General features: G+C 40.2%; 1 protein-coding gene across 2 annotated transcripts; it reads right to left on the bottom strand.

Moving 5' to 3' along the window:
* Positions 1-189: 189 nt before the first annotated feature.
* LOC115411954 (amyloid-beta A4 protein-like) lies at positions 190-19712 on the bottom strand. Of its 2 annotated transcripts, XM_030124260.1 has the most exons (18): positions 19474-19712; positions 13070-13237; positions 12661-12790; positions 12443-12555; positions 11389-11579; positions 11064-11296; positions 10642-10809; positions 8524-8657; positions 8163-8237; positions 6924-7082; positions 6546-6674; positions 6252-6351; positions 4829-4896; positions 3953-4091; positions 3739-3792; positions 2974-3065; positions 2743-2889; positions 190-2397 (listed from the first exon to the last, which is right to left on the bottom strand). In XM_030124260.1, exons 1-18 carry the CDS (start codon positions 19531-19533, stop codon positions 2296-2298), a joined length of 2262 nt encoding a protein of 753 aa, XP_029980120.1. In that variant the 5' UTR covers positions 19534-19712; the 3' UTR covers positions 190-2295. The 2 variants fall into 2 exon arrangements, with proteins under 2 accessions (XP_029980120.1, XP_029980122.1); XM_030124262.1 differs by lacking the exon at positions 10642-10809 and having other exon boundaries at positions 19474-19710.
* Between the last annotated feature and the right edge of the window lie 476 nt (positions 19713-20188).

Below are 20188 nucleotides of genomic sequence, written 5' to 3'. Positions count from 1 at the left end.
ATAAGTTACCGTAACAATGTAAAACATACTAATTATCAGCTTCTCTTATTGTCCACTGCTTATAAATCTGCCAACTTAAAGGGCTAGAGTAAAGATTCCTGTTTTCAAATTAAAGACCTGTTCAACATAATTATAATGGTGTAGATGTTCATATTGTGGACATTTATACAGACTCAAAATGAGACACAATTATGTACATTCAAAATTTTATTCATGGTATAGTGAGTGTAGAAAGCTTTGTCTTACTTTAAGCAAATGGTTCATTACCTACACACAGGAATGTTGATGAATTAGTGAGAAAAAAAAGCATCTTTTTTTAGCACTAGCTTCCAAAGACACCTAGAGTGAGCATCAGTACAAATTTTAAACATTCACCTGATTACGAACTTCATTTAGTGTCTGTACATGTCTAAATAAGGTGTGTAGAGGTGATATGTGTTGTATATCTATGGTTTAAATGCAGTATGCATGTCACATTCATGTTTAATGGAGGTGGCCTTAATAACTTAATTCGGGGCGAGGGAAAGTGTGTTTATGCTGATGTGATAAGTGGTCATTCTCCCAGTGTCGACAGGAGTCACTCAACTGACAGTAAAGCTTTGTGTATTCACGAAGCCTAACAGATATTGAGGCTTAGGCATCCACCACAGGACAAACAGACGCACTGTACATGTATACACAGGAAATGTAGAAAAATAGAAATGTGCATGTGAGATTCAGTGAAGGAATCTGCACCAGTATGTGTGTAAGAGAAAACCATTGTGAAACTGCTCTGATCCTTGTCGGGTTCAACAAAACATGTCTATATATCAAATACTCACACACTGATTCTCAAGTGTTGCACTGTACAATATTGCTGACACAGCTTTAAAAGGAAGGATAAACATGAAAAATGAGGGTTATGAAATACACACACAAGAACAAAGGGAAAAGGCTGAAAGGTGAAGCTTGATACTGAAACTGGGCCATTTGGAGGCGGATCTCCATCATCCAAATATTTACCGTCCAGAGGGAGTGTGGAATGATAAGTCTGGAATGATCAGCTCTCTGACGTTATCGGTCCTCATTCTAATAAAAACCCAAGTGAATCGACATCAGCGACTTCACAGTAATAATATTTGGTGATAATGATCAGACTTCCAAAATGACAGAGTGCATAGAACGCAAACAGTAACATAATCATCTTCCTTTCGGATACTATTACACTTCATATATTACATATGGAGCATTTGCCCATGCAGCTAACACAATGGTGAAGCATGGAGATGAGCATAAAGAGCCAAGAATCAGTTAAAGCAAGTCTGTGTGACAACAAAGCAGACCAGATTCTGAATACTCTTTTCTTCTTCATATCACAGATCACAAAGAAGACACTGGAAATGTACAATCCTGCTAAAATATCTAGTAAGAGGACCACTCCTGAGGTCCTCAACATACAGTATACTTTATCTGTCATCAATATTGCCATGCACTACATATACTTACAGCTAATCTCTGTCTTAATATATTACACATAAAAAAATCAGAAACCAAACATTCAGTATTTTTAAACTTACATAGTTTGATTACATATATTTTTCTGTATTTTTTGACATTTTTTGAAAAACAAACCTGAAACTCTTGGGCTTTAATTGTGAGGAGAGGCGCTCTGAGAGCCCCTCCAACATTTTGCGAGCTCTAGGAGCTGGTATGTCATCAAACACAGCACAGCTGTCCTCTGAGAGCAGGCAAACTGGATTGTGCAGGACAGACTGTGGAAAAAGGAGCAAAGAGTTGAAGCGATGAGGGACTGAGTGGGAATTAAACTGCCAGGCCGGGTATGATTCTGGTCTCAGCAGTGAGCTCAAAACTGCAATGAAGGTCGGACAAATGACTTCATATAAATAATTAACATGGTGTTTGGCTTTCAGGACAAACACTGTGAAGGTTTTGTTATGATTGGTTGAAATGTGCAGGTTAAACAGAAGACCCTTGTCTGACCAACTGCAGGTAATGCATGCTCATGTTTTGCTCTTTTACAACAGGGATCAGGGATGAAGAGGGCTTTGTTCCATGTCTGTTTCCTTTGGCCCAAACTCCTGATTAGACATATAATAGTAAAAACGATTCAGCTATTTCCTCTAACTTATCTAAAGACAAAAATCAGCATCTGCAGAACTTTTTGCACCCTCCCTTTCTCCTTAATTGAGCGAGCGACTGAAGATGTCAGGGCTAAGGGCAAAGAATGGAACAGACCCTACAGGTGAGAGTGTGGGTTTTGGATAAGCCTGAAGAAAATGGTCATGAGTAGTTTCTTTAGTTCTGCATCTGTTCAAAGAATTTGTAGGTAGGATTCTCATAGCCATTTTGCTGCATCTTAGCCAGATGACGTTCTTCAGGTGTCACAGCTGCATCCACCTGGAAACACAGGAGATTAAAACTATAATAAATGTATCTTTACCACAAACGGCTTTGGAAACAATTATTGGACCACTGACAGACTCAACTTTTCTATAAAAAGTAACTTGTAAAGCCATGAACCATGTTTTCTTGTGTGTGAGCATGACTCAAACATATAGCAAACCACACATGAAATGGTTGCTGTACACATTCAATGTAGAAATAAGCTGTATTTAAATTAATCGGAAAAACAATGTAGATTCCAAAACCAAAATATCAACAGGTCATTTGAAGGGCTATTATACAGAATTTCCTGTGGTCTAAGATTTATTTCTAATGAAGGTCATGACAGCCTCTCTTTACCTCAATTACACCGTGATGAATTGAAGTATATTGCTTCTTTCTCAGCATCACCAAAGTGATGACAATGATGGTTGCTATGACAACCCCTCCAACCATTAGCCCGATAATGGCACCTTTATTGGATCCCACATCCTCTGCGAAAAACACCTGCGATTAAAAATAACAAAAGCACTCAGTACGCAGAACAAACTAGGGCAGGACCAAAATAAAGTGATGGAAGGATTTTCGTACCAGTTTTTGATGGTGAACTTCGTAGCCAGCACTTTGCCTTTCTTCGGTGTCCATTCGCACTTCTGGCATCTCTTCAGGCTTCAGGGCAGATACTGAAACCAAAGGAACATGCGGATAGAAAGGGCATTACAAAAACACCCCATGAAACAAAACACAATCAGAGAAGTACTGATGCACCATGAAAACACTGAGCTATTGAGGAAAATGACATGCACACACTGGTATTTTAAAGTAAATCGTGTACATAGACTTGACTTATATTTGTGAAACACCCTGTACACTGTTTGTATGGTTGTCTACTGTGTGTGTTTTGTATGACGTGTCATTGTGGATGCCTTTTTCTTCATTGAAGACCCTGGGGCTAAAAGTACTGAAGTCACACGTCTGTTAAAAATACTTATAGGGTGGACTTAGCTAAACAAATACAACATGTTTATATGCTCAACTTGAATTGTCCAAAACTGTGACTTCAATACTTTTAGCACCAGGGTCTTCAATTTCAACCAGTTTTAATCACTAGTACATATAAAGTACCCTGAAACTCGGTGGTGTAATAGAGTAATGTCATAAATATCACTGCAATAATGATCATAACTTTACTGTGACATAAATATGGCACCATTAATATGATTTATTTAATAAAATCACACAATTATCCATTATTAATTTTTATTGTTATGTTAAAACAAAATTCTTGAATTTTTTTTAAACAATATGCTCAAATATAAGCAGGCATCCAAAATGTGAGGTTATTCTGACACGTACCAGGTCGTGTGGGGAGTCCTCTGTCTGGAACAGGACGGGCATCAACAGGCTCAACTGCAGCAAAAATACAAGAAAAAAAGTGACATCAACTAGTTACATCTTAATATCATTCCTTTTACTCGGTTTAAATGACAACTGACAAACTCACATCACATAAAACTTGTGCTCAGGAATATTGATAGCTATGTGACTGTAAAACCTGTGTGGAAGTTACCGTGGTTTTCTGTGTTGGGCTGGTTGAAGCTCTCAGGGTGGATGAAGCCCAGTCCGTCCAGACCAGCATCCATGGGAGCAGAACTGTAGGCCTGATCCGGCATCAGAGCATCATTTCCATAACTCACCCTGCCATCCACCTGGAAGGAAGAGGACAATAATCTGAATGAGAACTACGTCAGTGTGGGACGGATACAGTGGCTTTCTTTAAACATGTAATCCACTCCACTCCGGATGATTATCCGCTAAACAGTGCCTGCCATTGCCCACAGGATATGAAGTCTTCATGGAATGTGCTTGAACTGTTTCCTAGATGTATTGATTTGTATGAGTAAATCCAACAATTAATTATGTCTGTGATCTAACTCTTTTTTGCCCTTCACATACGCAATGACTGTGTGGAAAAAAAAATTTCCTGAAGAATCCGTTTGAGCCTCAGTTCATTCACTCCGTCAAATCACAGTTGCTATTGTTTGTAACTGATTGGCAAAGTGTTAAAAGGCAAAAAGAACACAACTTAAAAAATATGGATTATTCAAGTAAAGGTGATTGCTATAAGCCCCTCTTATGTTTAACAACTGAGTTAAACAGCTGTTCTAAAACACGGCAGCTTGGCACTAGAATGAACATCTGGATACATTAGTCACTGGAGCCATTTTACATGAACATACACTGGCCCTGTTCAGCTGAATGATGTCAGTCGAGTCTACGTCCCGTAAGTATTTCCTAGACTGTTCTAAACCTGCACTATCGTTTCTCTGTGCGACTTTATCTTGTATCATCGAAAAGGAGAGGTGATTCTATTTATATATGCCAGGGAGTGCAGTTTATGCAGGACAGACTGCATGCACATGTGAGTGGGTGCAACTTGACTCACCCGCCCATCGCTCTGCAGGGAAGAGACTTGCTGAGACAGCTCCGACTGAACTCTCTGCATTATAACAGCTAGAGGAGGAAAAGAGGAAGTGAGCGTGAGTGAGAAAGAGCCACAGCATGGTCATCGGCGGGAGGGAGACATTTGTGGGAGTGTGATGAGAAAAAAAATGCATGCCAAGTCCAAGTCCACAGTGTCCTGATTACTGTAGAGATCCTGATGCTCAACACACCATTTGTGAAGGCAATTCACACCAGCTATGAGAGTCATTTCCAGCCTGACTGCATTTGCACGCAAGATGTAAAACTTAAAAAGAGTCTGTGCATTAATACACCCACACACACACACATATATGTATACTGTATATGTGTGTGTGTGTGTGTGTATATATATATATATATATATATATATATATACGCAAATATGTAAATATTCAACATTGCATTTCTTTTTGTTTGTCTGCACCATCTTTCTTACTGCTTCATAATCTCCACAATAACCACTGCAATTAATCTAGGACTGACAATAGCCAATTTGTCATTATTGCGGAACACACATCACTTTAATACAAAGTTACAAGTTTAGGTGTGGCACCCAGGCCACTTTGAGCCCCATGTAAGTCAAACTAATGTAATATTTCATTTACATAGTATGTGGAGAGCATCAAAGTGAACTACTCTTCCATAGCTAAAGGTTCAAGGTGATCCCCAGTGGACTTTAGCAAGTTTTGTTTTTAAGTTTCTTGAATAGTGTTGAGTATCTACTGTAGCCTTTTGAAATTGTACACATATAGTCCTCTAAAATAATATATGGTTATTTATTTTTTTATTGAACAATATAAAAATTTCTAGCAGAGGTACCTATGCATATTTCCCAACTCTGCATCTTAAGAAAAACATTGCACACCACACAGCACCTAAATCTGAAAACTTGGGAAAGCCATGTTATGTTATATTTCATAACTTCCTTCTAAAATCATGTTATTGCTGAACTAACCTATTTCTCATGACCAATTTAAGTGTACATTTGACCCGAGATAAAACACGTGTCCATCAGAAAAGATATACAGAATATAGAAAGGTAGAATTGTTTTTTTTTTTTTAAGTAAAGACTTCTGTTACAACTTTGTTTTCTTTGCAAGGGTCTGAGTTGAAACAAAATGTTTTATGAAATAATTTCAAAATTTTTTTTTATTAGACCTTTATTTAACCAAATAGCGTCCCATTGAGATAGAGTTCTCTTTTATAAGGACGACCAGGCCAAGAGGTCAGCAGCACACGCCATGAAAGAAAACAGGTTTTACAGACAGGTAATAACAGTAAATTAAAACAAACAGTAATACTGTCATTGTAATTTACATCAATACATCTTATAATGACCACAGACATCTACGTATTGTAGTATAAAGTTTAAAGCCAGCACTTACCGACTTGGTTTTGGATCTCATTAGCCACACTGGGGACTTTGTAGAGCAGCCCCATTGACTGGTTCATCCTCTCATCAATCACACGTAGGTGAGTCAAAACCTTGAGATAAAAGGAAAGTTGACTGAATTCCAAATGACCTCACTGATTCATGGACCATTTCCCATATTATGATTAATTCAGAATAAAGGCATCTGTGTCATTTCAATATAGAGTATATTAAGCATTGCAGTTCCTAGCATTATATTAAACTGGACTGTAGCTGCGGTTCTCTTTGGGAGTGATGGGTACAGTACCTGAGGTCGGATCTGGGCAGCCTTCTTGGGATCAACAGTGCGCACGTGCTCATAGTGTTTCAGTGTATGTTGCCTGTCTTTCTGCTCTGCACGGACATACTTCTTCAGCAGGCTCAAAACTTGACGTGGCTGGTGGGGGCAGCGATTTAAGTTAGTTAGTAGAACAAGTATTATATAAATGTGTTATGTACTGTTCATATCCTCCACATATTTCATTGTATTTCTTGTCACCTACAACATCAGCACAAAGGAACATTCACTGGAAAAAGTTTCTTTCTATGACTCAGCACATACCCTTAACTTCACAAAACAGTTTCTGCTTTTACTGAAAACTGCAGAGGTGTGTTTTTATGTGTGTGCGTGTGTGTGTGTATTTACCCGTGGGGGGTTTGCCTGTAGTGCATTCAGGTAATTTTCCAGGGCAAGGCGTCGGCGGCTGTTGAGTAAAGCCTCCACCCGAGCCATGTGTGTCTCCACTAGCTGCTGCCTCTCTCCGGCTGCCTCCTGCTCCAGAGCCTCCACCTTCTCCTGGAAATGCTGCATCACACGAACATTTAAACAAACACAAATGGATGTTAGTAAAGAAAAGCAACAAAACATAAGAACAAATGATCTCCCCTAAAGCACGCTAGAAATATGACAGACCAAGATTTAAATGAACATTTTATTATTTTATATTGTACCACAGCTACCACTCCCAAACTGAACTGAATCACAACGCTCAACAGCAAATGAGTTTACAATGGAGTATTTCCCTATACATTACAGATATATACAGAAGCAATATGGAAATTATTACTAGACATCTGACATGCTGTAGAAATGTATTTTCTGCCTCGTTCTTTGTAGATGTTAGTGGAGTCATACTGCATTTTCAGAATTTTTTTTTGATTTTTTTTTTTTTAGAAACAACTATTTCAAGATTCCAAGTCCCTCACTTCACTCTTCTCCATACAGCACTAAAATGTCCATCTTCTCCCCATCACACACCTATATTTTCTTATGTAGGTTATAAATAATAAATGTAGTTGATAGACATAGACAGTATTTCATGTTTTATAATTTTTATATTGAGTGCACTTTGTTATTATTTATTTCTATTTATTCATAAGTAAATAATAATAATAATAATAATAATAATAATAATAAAGAAAAGCCATTCAATTTCAATCTAATGGTTTTCTTATATTATTTCTGATTGCTGTTTTAAAAGCAAATGCTTTTAAATGATGTGAGACTTTTAATCACAAATGTTTTCTGGATATTTCAACCTAACAAAAACTGAAAATGAAAACTAAACACGTTTCATTTATCAGTTGTAAATAACCTTTCAAGGCCCATCAGGAGCCACTTTCCACATTGTGAAAATGACTACATTACAGTTTTAGTTACAAATATTCTTCACCACACACTGTTGGATAAAAATTATGTGATAATATTAAAACCTTACAATTGTCACATGTCTATGATCTTCTTAAACTCTGTCTAAAAAAAAAAAAAAAAAAAAAAAAAAAAAATATATATATATATATATATATATATATATATATATATATATATATATATATATATACACACACACACACACACACACACACACACAGTGTTGTGTCCTACCTGTATGACAGCTTTCTTATCAGCACGAGGAAGGTTTTTGGCCTGTCTCTCAGCTTCTTCCCACTCTCTCATCACCTGGAAAGGCAACATGTCATGTATCACAAGCTGGGTTTCCATTACCCTCAAAAATGCAAAAATGTAAATTGCACAATAGAAAACTGGTAATGGAAACACACAAATGTCACAAAAACTGTGAAAGATCACAAAAAAGTTTTACACTCTCATGAGGCAGTTTTTGAGATGTTTCCATATAGAAGTAGTCACAGGCATGACAAGTCCGGTGCCCCAAGGGGTTCAATAACAAAACAATTCATGAAATGTTGCACAGGTCATTTGGAAATTCTGGCACACATATACACACCTGGGACATCTTCTCCCTGTGTTTGGCCTCCAAGCTTTCCTTGGCCTTCTGAAAGTCAGCGTGTTCATTGTCATCTCCAGGAGATTCGAGGTACTGGTCCACGGCATCTGGAGGGCTGGGAGCCATAGTTGGTACTGGGGTAGAACACCGACAAATCAAATGTAGAGAGTAAAAGGAGAAAGAATGAGAAGAAAAAACATGGCATAATATTAAACAGAGGAAACATGGCACATGCTAAGAAACACTGGTTCCTGTGTGACTAAAATACGCAAAGGAAGCATTCAATAAAGTTTTAGTCATAAAACCAACAGACAGCAACTGCAACATTAAAAAGATGGCACATCTAGTAAGTTAGGTTAAGTGTTCAAACACACAGACGTAATGGCACAAAAGGTACAAAGGTTATTAGGGGACAAAGTGCTATTAGTTTCCCAGTTAAGGTGTGTGCGATGTTTGTCCGTCTGTGTCTTGGTTTCATGTGGGAGCCTGGAGATAACAGGAAAAGTGCAGAGTCAAGATCAGGGTGGTGCTTCACTGGGTGCAAAGCACAGCAAATGAACCCATTAACCTCTGACAAGGCCCTCCCCTTTTCACACAGACATACACAATACGGTCATCAACACAGTGTGACACTCAGCAGGTTAAGACATGTTGATGACATTGTTACTGCCAGGTCAGAGCTGCAACACAGAGAGAACTTTACAACTATGTACAAGGCAAGCAAACACACATAGAAATGCATGCAGGCGCACACTGACGCTGCCTTGCTCACATGCTGTAACAAGGATGAGTTAGTATTACTAGTGAGAAAATGGTGGAATGATATTAAATGATTTGGATTTGTATGACAAGTTTCTGTTTGAGGACAGATCCTATTTACATACACTTTTCTTTAGATTTTTCACTAAAAAAAACCAATCAAATCAGTGTTTGGAAGCTTACTTTTAAAATGCAAAGAGTACAGATTACTAAATACCCTCTTCAAATGTTTTGAACTGGGCAATATAAGGCTGACTCCTAAAACTACATATTCAAATCAATCAATATATTCCTTAGAGCAGTCCTCAGAGCTGATTACTGTCACTTAAAGTTGCAGGTCATCAGATCAGGTGCATCTATGTTTATATTTAGTCTTTTGATTTGAATAGAGAAGAGAGAGCTCTAGAAGGAAGGAAGGTGTGTGTTTTTAAATTCTGTTGTTTTCTCTGATTTCAGCTGCTGCAGCTTTAATGTTTTCAATACAGTTTGCTGCCAATGTCTTGGTCCAGATACCACAGCACACATTTAACGGTCTAGTGGAGTCTAGGTCTAGGGTCAGAGCTGTTTTTGTGGAAAAAGGGAAACCTACACAATATTAGACAGGTGGGACTAATGTTTTGCACCCGTAAATGTTCAATTGGGTGTGATCTGGTTGTTGTTCTTTAGACCACTTTTGGTAGATACTAAACATTTTAAATTGAGAATGAACAAGATCTGGAGATGCACTGACCTAGTGATCTAACCGTCACAGTTTCTTCCTTTGCTAAACTACTGCTCAGATCCCTGTGTCTCTTGTCCATTTTGCTGTTTCTAACACACCAACTTCAAGGGCTAAATGCTCAGCGTCTATTTGTAATATTGTGCAATAGGTAACACCATCACATTTAACTTGGAATTGCACAACACTGATCATGATAATAGAGACCACAAATATTTAACTTGTGCACCACATGACACCAATGACTGCCTCTTTAAGATAGTGTTGTACAGTGGAATTACAGGTTAGACACTTAAAATTTTCTATCATCAGTGGGAAGTGTACTTCTGAAGAACATTAACTTTGTGTGACGTTAAGAAAACTACAGAATAGCACAAGCCTTATCTTTGCCTCAACTTCCCCACAAATTTGAAAAACATTTGCTTTCTACAGAAGGCACACAGAGGAGAATGGAGAACCTTAATACTCAACACAAAACTATAAGATCATCTGAATCCATGTGTAAGTGCTTTCTGTGGTTAAGAGCCATTAGTCATTCATGAAAAGGAGAAAGAGTGAATAAAACAGAGACATTCTTCAGCAGCCTGAGGACAGTATTCAGGCCTGGGTACTTGACGGACATCTCCAGGTCTCGGACTTACACGAGCTGCTGCAGACAGCTAGGCAGTACTCTTCTGAATCAAAGTTATTCCTGTTGCCCCCACAGCCCCCAAACAAGAAGGGAGCACATCGGCCCTTCTTAGGCACGAAATACCAACGCTCCAGCATGGCATCACATGGGCCTGAGTCAGCACGTGCCCAACAAACGGCTGAGACACGTACAGAAAAGCAACAACACAGAAAATGTATGAAATGAAATTGGCAGCAAAAATGGTTAATTTTAAATAAACCATAAGAGTTGTAACAATGAAACCAATATTAAAACACATTAGGAATGAATGACATGACCAAATGATCTGTATAGACAATTATCACAATAAATGACAAATCATTATTTCTTTCCAGGGAGACAATGGAAAAAGATAAAAAAAAGATAAGTAAAGTGTGCATCTTGATTTCTTACCGCGAACAACTTCCTCAACTGATTCAGTGGTGGTGGTTGTTGTGGTTGTCATGGCGATGTTAGTATTACGCTCATCACTATAACGATCATCGGTAATATCGTCATCCTCATCTTCTTCCTCTTCTTCCTCATCACCATCCATGTTCTCATCCCTCTCAAAAGTCTCGACCTCCTCATCCTCATCTTCATCATCCTCGGCGACGGCAGGCTCTGTGTCCGCCTGACGAGACATGCTGCGGAGAGACAGAGGTCAGCTCAGATAACCGAGTAACAGGTGTGAGTATCGTAAAACTGGATCGATGCTGATTAATGCGCCTGATGATACCCGTTGTCAGAGTACTCGGTTTCAGCTCCGCCCCACCAGACGTCTGACTCCTCCCCATCCAGCTCTGCACTATCAGCCTGACGCTCAGCCTCAGCTGGACAGCAGACAAACTCCACTCCTCGGAAACGGTCAATACCACATGGCAGCAGCATCCCGTAGTCGTGGAGATTCATGGAGCGGTCTCCACAGGACTAATTTTACAAAACAGCGATTAATCAAAACTTCCTACAGCCTTTTTTATGTCTTTTGACACTCACAAATATGATGCTTGTTGACTGTATAGCACTGACTTGACTTACCATCAGGCAAAATTTTGGGACCCAGGACTAATTTCACTTCTAGAGTGACATACTGAGTTTCTGTCCTATTATGGCTCTAGCTATTTAGATATAACTACTGAAAAATAAGTTATTTGATACCAAATTTCAAGACCTATAGAGTAAATCTTACAAATGTTATTGCCTGTACTACACATGTGTTTATTATTTAGAACACATGTAGATTTATTTTTATGTTGTACTGACTTGAGTGATAACAGATTATGAAACTTAAAGCTGCGGTTTACTGATTAGTGGAAGAGAACCATCACTATACCTGGAGAACCTGAATGGTCTTGATGATGACCTGATGAACAGTATTTCCTAAACTGTTGAGACTAATTCAGCCAGTGCCATGCAACACACCAAACAAACAGCACCCCAATTGAAAACACACAACATTTAACCAAATCATCGGAGCTTTGTGATAAATCTGGGTATGGACTATAGCTCTGCACTGACATCGTAACCCTGATGAACAGTTAACTATTGTAATAAAGTAAAAATCAATATGGTGCTGTGATATAAGACAAATATGGCTGCATATTTAACAAACAGTGCAGATAAATGATGATCAAAACATACAAATTATATCAAACTGGTCATGAAGGCTGACAAATAGAGTGGGGAGCATTAAAAATAAACTGCTGAGTCATGCAGCAGAGATGTAACAATGGAATAAGATTCTACGTTGGTCAAAGTGTGAGATGGAATGCTGCCTCGTGGGCTCGTCTCACCTCTTTGGCCACAGTGTGCCAGTGCAAGTGGCTCTCACACTGATCCATACGCTCTTGGTGCAGGAATTTACACTTGTCAGGAACAAGCAGGGCGTCACTCACAAACTCCCCAACTGTAGCATTAAAATAATATTATTTCGCGCATGTAGATAGCATTCACAAACCAAACAAATACCATTTCCTCGCTAACAGACACCAGTATGAATGCAATCTCTTACCCAGGCAGCGGTATGGGACAACAATGTGTGTGTGACTGCGACACTGCTTGCGGCCTTTCTTGCACCAGTTCTGGATGCTGGTGGGCTGGTTGGCCTCCACAACATTTGTGATCTGCAGCTCTGGATACACCTGGACATGGACGAGAGACATTTTGATTGCTCTCATACTCATTTAACTGGAGCATTGTTTGCTTGTTGTTTCCCCTCCTTTTCAGTTTCCCTGTTTCCACAATCCCACCCCCCCTTGAAGTACCTCTTCTTTGTTTGTTTTGCTTCTGTGCCCCTTTATTTTACTTATCTTCATTTTCTTTCTCTCCTGACCTTCCCTTTCATTATAAATGTAATTAGTGTTTGTCATAAAAATATTTTCAAAATCTTTTTCAGTAAATAATGGTTAAAAAAAACATACCTCTTGGCAGTATTGCAAGATGCCCTCCTTGGTGCCGATGCAGCTCTTGGTGCCAGAGGGGTCAGACTCCCATTTACCACTCTGCACATTGATGTGCATGTTGAGCTTCCCACAAAACATGGCCACCTGAGGCTCAGTGAGCAAACCTACAGAGTCATCGGCAGGCACCTGGATAGACAAGGAGCATGAGAGGACAATAATTAAGTTTTTGGATCAAACAATTTCAAGTATAACTTAAAGATGCAGTGCTTTATAATTTGTTTAGCATTTCTGGGGAAAAACATCATTAATAGCCTTTCAGTATATAGGAATTTAAGTAGTCTAAGAAAATACAAGACTTTCACATCTACTTCTTGCTTATGTTTCCAGGTTGCAGAAATTTCACTTTGTGATTCAGGTTTTTGGCTAAGTAAAGTAAAGTAAGTAAAGTAAATTTTATTTATAGAGCACTTTTCACAGACAGAGTCACAAAGTGCTTTATCAATTCAAATCAGAATCAAATTAAGTTTACAGAGACCCAACAGAATCCTTCAGGAGCAAACACTTGTGATTGGTGACAGTGGCGAGGAAAAACTTCCCTTTAACGGGCAGAAACCTCGAGCAGACCCAGACTCCTGAAGGATGGCTGTCTGCCTTGACCAGTTGGGGTTAAAGAGAGAGAGAGAGAGTAAAGGAGGAGAAAAGAGAGAGCGATAGAGATATAGAGAGACTGGGGGGGGGGATGACACATGGAGTACGTTATGATGAATACATAGAGTGTAATCAGTCTGTGGTGGTCCTGGGTCAGGTGGGAGACTAAAAAGCCTTTTTGAACAGGAGGGTTTTGAGGTGTTTCTTAAAGCTCTCTACAGAGTCCATGGACCGTAGGTGTAGAGGCAGGTCATTCCATAGACGTGGTGCCACAGCTTTAAAAGACCTGTCACCGCGTGTGCTAAAACAGGTCCGTGGAACCATCAGCAGGTGCTGTCCTGAAGACCTCAAGCTACAAGTTGAGCTGTAGGGCTGGATCAGGGAAGCAATGTATGTAGGGGCCTGGCCATGTAGGGCCCGGAAAGTTAGCACAAGAATTTTGAAATGAAGACGATATAGAACAGGGAGCCAGTGGAGAGATTTAAGGATGGGAGTGATGTGGGTTCTCCTGTTTGTGCAGGTCAGGAGCCTGGCAGCAGAGTTCTGGACAAACTGTAGACGGGCCAGCTCCTTCTTGTTTAAGCATGTAAACAGGCTGTTGCAGTAGTCTAAGCGAGAAGATACGAAAGCGTGAACGATCATCTCGAGCTCATTTGTGGACACCATAGATCTGAGTTTGGAGATGTTGCGTAGGTGGAAGAAACAGTTTTTGACTAGGTGTTTGGAGTAGAATTCTAAAGACATGTCCTGGTCAAAGATGACACCCAGATTCCTCAGTTTTGTCTTTACCGAGGAACTCAGGTCTCCAAGGTGATGTTTGATCCCTGGGATTGCACTATCCGGGGCAATGATGAGAGTCTCAGTTTTGCTGGAGTTCAGCTGGAGGCTGTTATCATTCAGCCACTGCTTCAGCTCTGACAAGCAGTTGATTAAGGAACTCAGTTTGTGGGGCTCAGAGGAGTTAAAGGAGCAGTATATCTGGATGTCATCCGCGAATAGATGATAGGAGACATCACTGTACTGTCGGATAATGTGGCCAAGTGGGAGGACATAGAGTAAGAATAGGACTGGTCCCAGGACAGAGCCTTGGGGCACTACACACAGTAGATCCGCTGAGTCAGATTGGAAGTTGTTTATTGACACAGTGAAGCTACTGCCAGGCAGGTAAGAGGAGAACCAGTCTAGCACATGACCTGACATCCCTACCAGGTCCCTCAGTCTCTCAATCATTATGGTATGGTCCACTGTGTCAAAGGCCGAGGAGAGATCTAGCAGGACCAAGACCGTGGATTTCCCGGAGTCAACCGCCATCAGGATGTCACTAGACACTTTTAATAGTGCGGTTTCTGTTGAGTGGCGTTGTCTAAACCCAGACTGAAAAGTGTCATAGATCTGGTGTGTCTCCAGAAAAGCTGTAAGTTGTTTAGACACTGCTTTCTCAAGGATTTTGGCCAATAGGGGGAGCTTTGAAATGGGCCTGTAGCTTTTGAAGTCTGTGGGGTCCAGTGTGGTTTTCTTTAGTTTAGGTTCTATGATGGCCTGTTTGAAGGAGCTGGGAAACAAACCAGTTGTGAGCGACAGGTTAAAAAACTTTGTGACCCATGGTCCAATAGTGTCAAAGACACTGACAAGGAGCTTATGGGGGAGGATGTCTGCAGAGTTGGAGGAGGGTTTCGTTTTGGATAAAAGTGCTGAGATGTCCTCCAGTGTCACAGGGTCGAAAGAGGACCAGGTTTGCAGAGGGGGATCAGATAGGGTCAGACGGCCAGAGGGTGGTGGGATATTGTGTTTAATATCCCTGATCTTGTCTGTGAAGAAGTTTAGGAAGTCATTGCTGTCAGCTTTACAGAGCACAGGGGCAGCAGGGACAGCAGGGGACACAATGGACTGGATTGTGTCAAAGATTACTTTGGGGTTTTTCTTGTTTGTGGCTATAAGTTTGTGGAAGTAGCTGGATCTTGCCTCCTTAATCATTTTATTTAATGAGGTTATGAGATCTTTAAGATGTAACCTGTGTACTTCCAACTGGGTTGATTTCCAAAGACGCTCAGTTTTGCGACAAGTTCTCCTTAGGTTTAAGATGTTTTCATTTATCCAGGGACAAGACCACTTACGAGTGACATTAGTTTTCACGGGAGCCACCTGGTCAAGAATAGAGCTGCAGTGTGTGGCAAAGCACTGGATAAACTCATCAACATCGGGACACTCATTAAGAAGACTAGGGTTAAACAGGGCACGGAAATCCTGGGCTGTGGACTCTGTAATGATCCTCCTCTTGGCCCTTCTAGGTGCAGGCTTGGGCTCAAGAGGCACACATAAGTCAAAAAACACACCACAATGATCACTCAAGTGGACATCCTCAACACACACATTTGTGACGTGTAAGCCCAATGAGAAAACCAGGTCCAGGGTATGTCCTTTCTTGTGGGTGGGGCCAGATACATGTTGTTTGAGGTTAAAAGTGTCAGTCATGGCTAAAAGTTCCATTGCTGGGCTGGATGAATTGTTATCGATGTGCAGATTGAAATCCCCAAGAATTAAAACCTTCTCCAGTTTTATTATTGATGTAAGGAAATCACTGAAATCGCTTAAGAAGGCACCAGCAGGGCCAGGGGGACGGTAGATTAAGAAACAGTAAAACACACTGGATGAGCCAATCTTGATCATTTGTGACTTAAATGAGGGAAAGTCATCGGTGCTCATCCCTCTGCATATGCTAATCACTGGCATAGTGAAATTAAATACATGACTGTAATTACCAATCACATAGATTCCATCAGAGACAACCTAGACATGACTCTACTGCTCTACTTCAACACTGAAGCTTGAAAAAGTGCTTTCACTTTCCATAACAGCATTAAACAGCATCAGGTCATCTACCTTATATGTAGTCTTATGATTAGGAGGAGAGAGCCTCAGAGGGAGGCTGTGTATTTTCAATTTCTGTTTTTTTTCCCCCCATGATTTCAGCTGTTGTAGCGTTAACCTCAAATATCTTCATCTTATTTACATGAAGTACCTCTGAATTTATCCTACTCGTCTCTACTGTTTAGTGTAATCCTCTGCTTACATCTGTCTCTATATTAACATTAATGAACTATGAGGATCGCAGCCTTTTTAGACTCTTGTGTAATATCACTGTATATGTAAATAAATAAATACAGTAACGTTTTATTTCAGCCTAATCCAGGCAAGATACTGTGTTTTATCCCTTTCATCCTTTAAGCCAGAGAATTAAGCTTTACAGCCTCAGCCCATTATACAACATGTATACATTTTTGTATGTCGATATCATTTTATTTGATTTATACTTAAGGAAAAGCACAAAGAAAATAAGACAAAATGGGGGGAAAACTGAAATCCAGGTGTGAGTAAGGTAAAGTAAAAGCAAATCTTCTTTTTCAGCTGACCTAGTTTGGCCTTTTACTGTCCAGTTGGACTTACACTTTTCCTTCCTTTGCGGTCAGGCAAACAATTGATGGAAGTCTCAGTGTGTTACACCTTCTGGGCCCTCTTCTTTTCTGGCAAGCATGGGAGAAGACCGAATATGCTAGCCACCAAGTCATCTGCTGCCAATCTTGAAATGACTAATTCAGGCTCACTGTGTTTGCTTGTCAAGTTCTGCACATTATTAATCTCCTGTGAGGAAGGATTTAGCAGCCCATTGTTCTTTCCTTGAAAACCCCCCTGTCCGTATTACATCCCACTGCATGATGCTATCCTTTATTTAGATGTGTAATTCTACTTATTTCATGACAACCTTCTCTGCTGTAGGATATCATTTTTCATTCACTTTGAACAAAACAGTAAAACAGAACCTGTCAAACTGCAGTAGTCAGCAGTGAGATGTGCCAACATCAAGTTAAAAACACATCCAGTGGAGTGGTGTGCCAGACTGTATTGCTGTTCCAAGCTCCAGGATAAAAACAAACATGTTTTCAAGAGTATAAGATGTCATTAAATCTCAATTACTTGCCAAGTTCTGCTTCAAAAGAATATGGCCTTCTCATGTGCAAGTTGGTGTAACTAATTTGATAAACTATGTCAGTGTGTGTTCTCTCTGTTATGGTTCACACCCTAAAAAAAGCTGCAAGCCATAGTTTATGGACACATGTGGCACTATAAATTACTTATGTGCAAATTAGTGTGGGATTCAACTGTGGTAACCAGTTTGACTTGATCTTACATTAGAGCAGACGGTTAAGAAGGGTTATACTTGTCACAACTGTGCGACACCAAGACATAATAGTGCACAAATGTGATCAAAACAAAGTATTGAAGCTGCCAGGCTTATGTGACTCTATCTGTAATGACTGCAGAGTACAAGAAGTACAGCACTGATATGTAACAAATCAGAGATCAAATACTGTGGATAGTATTAAAACATCTCCATATATACCATATGAAATAGTACAGCAAAGGTACAAATGTGTAACCCACACTTTTAAAACATTTACAGATTAATCCCTTCCAAACAGTACAACTACAGTCTCACATGACTATCACTAGTTTAAGCATATGATACATTTGCTCCATGCGTGAGCTCCTGAGTGTTAAGTCAAATCATTTCTATTGCGCATTTCATTTGGAGATATGTTTTCCTCTATAGCATGCAGGGGCAGAAGTGGGCAAAGCGATGGTGGGCGTGTTATTATACTGAGCTGCCAGTGAATGCATCATTCGCAGAATAAATGCAGTGTTCATATGGCAGCGTTAAGCCTCAATTGCTGCTCGTGTGATGTGTGTTTCTCTCTTGTCCAACGCAGCAGCGAAGTGTAGGCGCCATCTTGCTTATGTCAAACTAAAAAAGGCTGCATCCTTTTCCATTCTCCTCAGCATTATCACCACCACCCTGCAGCTGCCTGCAACACTGGACCAACTGGGCCAGGTCTACGCAGCAGCACCGACCTAACATTCTGCGTTAGCCACATCCATGTTCAGCTGCTTATGTTGTGTCAGACATCCCTTGGTTTTTTTTTAATGTCATATTTGAGATTAAACGCAGGACAGACTCACAGTTTTGGGTTTGGTTTTTTTTGTTTGTTTGTTTGGTTTTTTTGTTTTTTGTTTTTTGACGTTATGTTACCCCACATCGGTCAAAGTGTTTGCCATGTTAACGCGTTTAGCTTAATTTTCTATAACACGTAGCTGACGTTAGCTGTCCAGGCCCGATTCAATGCACTGGTGACCGTTAGCTTTGGGGAAATAAACTTAAAGGTAATATCAAGATAAATAAGAAAAACAGCTTATTACTTTTATAACAGGGTGCCGTACGTAAACATGTACTAAAAATGAGCAAAGTCACGAGACAAACAAAAACACGTCCAATATGGCAAGCTGTCAATCACTGACATCTAACGGTAGGCCCCGGTAGCATTACTGACATCAGTGGTCTGCTAATTTTACATGTGTACACCTGAGTCTATGTTTATTTTTGGACACTAAGGTACAACATTATGCTAAAAACAATAAAGAAATAACAAATTAACAAAGCGTGAGTTGCAGGGAAGCCCAACAATAGAGTTATCTTTGGTAGTTGTGCTAGATTGTTACATGGCCGTTATGTCTGGAGATGGACGTTAGCTTAATTGCTATTATTATTTATATTTACAGTTTAGCTAATTGACGTTTCAACGCGGTGCTTATTGACACGGTGGTGTGTCAGTGAGTCACTATGATGCCTGTCGGAGGTTGAAGTCCGTGCGGATGAACCCCCACCGGAGGACGGCTCTCCAACACGCTCCCCGGGGCTGAGATTTCTCCGTTGTACTAACCTCGGATGAAAGCGTCAAGGTCGCCGCCAGTAACAGCAGAAACGCCGTGTGCTCCCCCATTCCGTCCTCCGGGTGTCCAGATCAGATCCCCCGTTATGATCACGATTTTTGTCCGCTGGAAAAGAAACGTTAAATGATGCGGGAATGTGTCGACACGACGGGCTAAAGCGCTCCTAACTCGATCCCGCTGATCCCTCCCTGTTAGCTCCAGTCGGATGGCGGTGTGAGGCTGGATGTTTGGATCGGATGGGGGCGGGGGAGCGGACCGTGTGTGTCCGCGTCTTAGTCAAGTTGTGTGGACAAAAATGTAAGGTTTATGTAGATGTAGGAGGACAGCTTGGCATTTTGAGGACGTTTTGTCTCTTTAAATGGTATTTTAAGTATTCAGAAACGTTTTTAGAATAAGGAGGGTTTGGGTACATTAGATTTTAATGTTCCCTACTGGACATTTTATTCTACAATGCGCTTTCCTATAGAACACAGGTGTCAAACATGCGGCCCGGGGGCCAAATCTGGCCCGCCAAAGGTTCCATTCCGGCCCGCAGGATGAAAGTCCAAAAATTACCCTGAACAGTCAAGGTTGTCAAAATCGTTTTAGTTCAGGTTCCACATACAGACCAATGTGATCTCACGTAAAAATAACAACATAACCCATAAGATAAGATAAGATAAGATAAGATAAGATATTCCTTTATTGATCCCACAATGGTGAAAT

Source organism: Sphaeramia orbicularis, chromosome 21 (assembly GCF_902148855.1).
Source record: "Sphaeramia orbicularis chromosome 21, fSphaOr1.1, whole genome shotgun sequence".
NCBI classification, from domain to species: Eukaryota; Metazoa; Chordata; class Actinopteri; order Kurtiformes; family Apogonidae; genus Sphaeramia; species Sphaeramia orbicularis.
The sequence above is the reverse complement of the archived record's forward strand: the minus strand, read 5'-3'. Positions and strand labels throughout refer to the sequence as shown.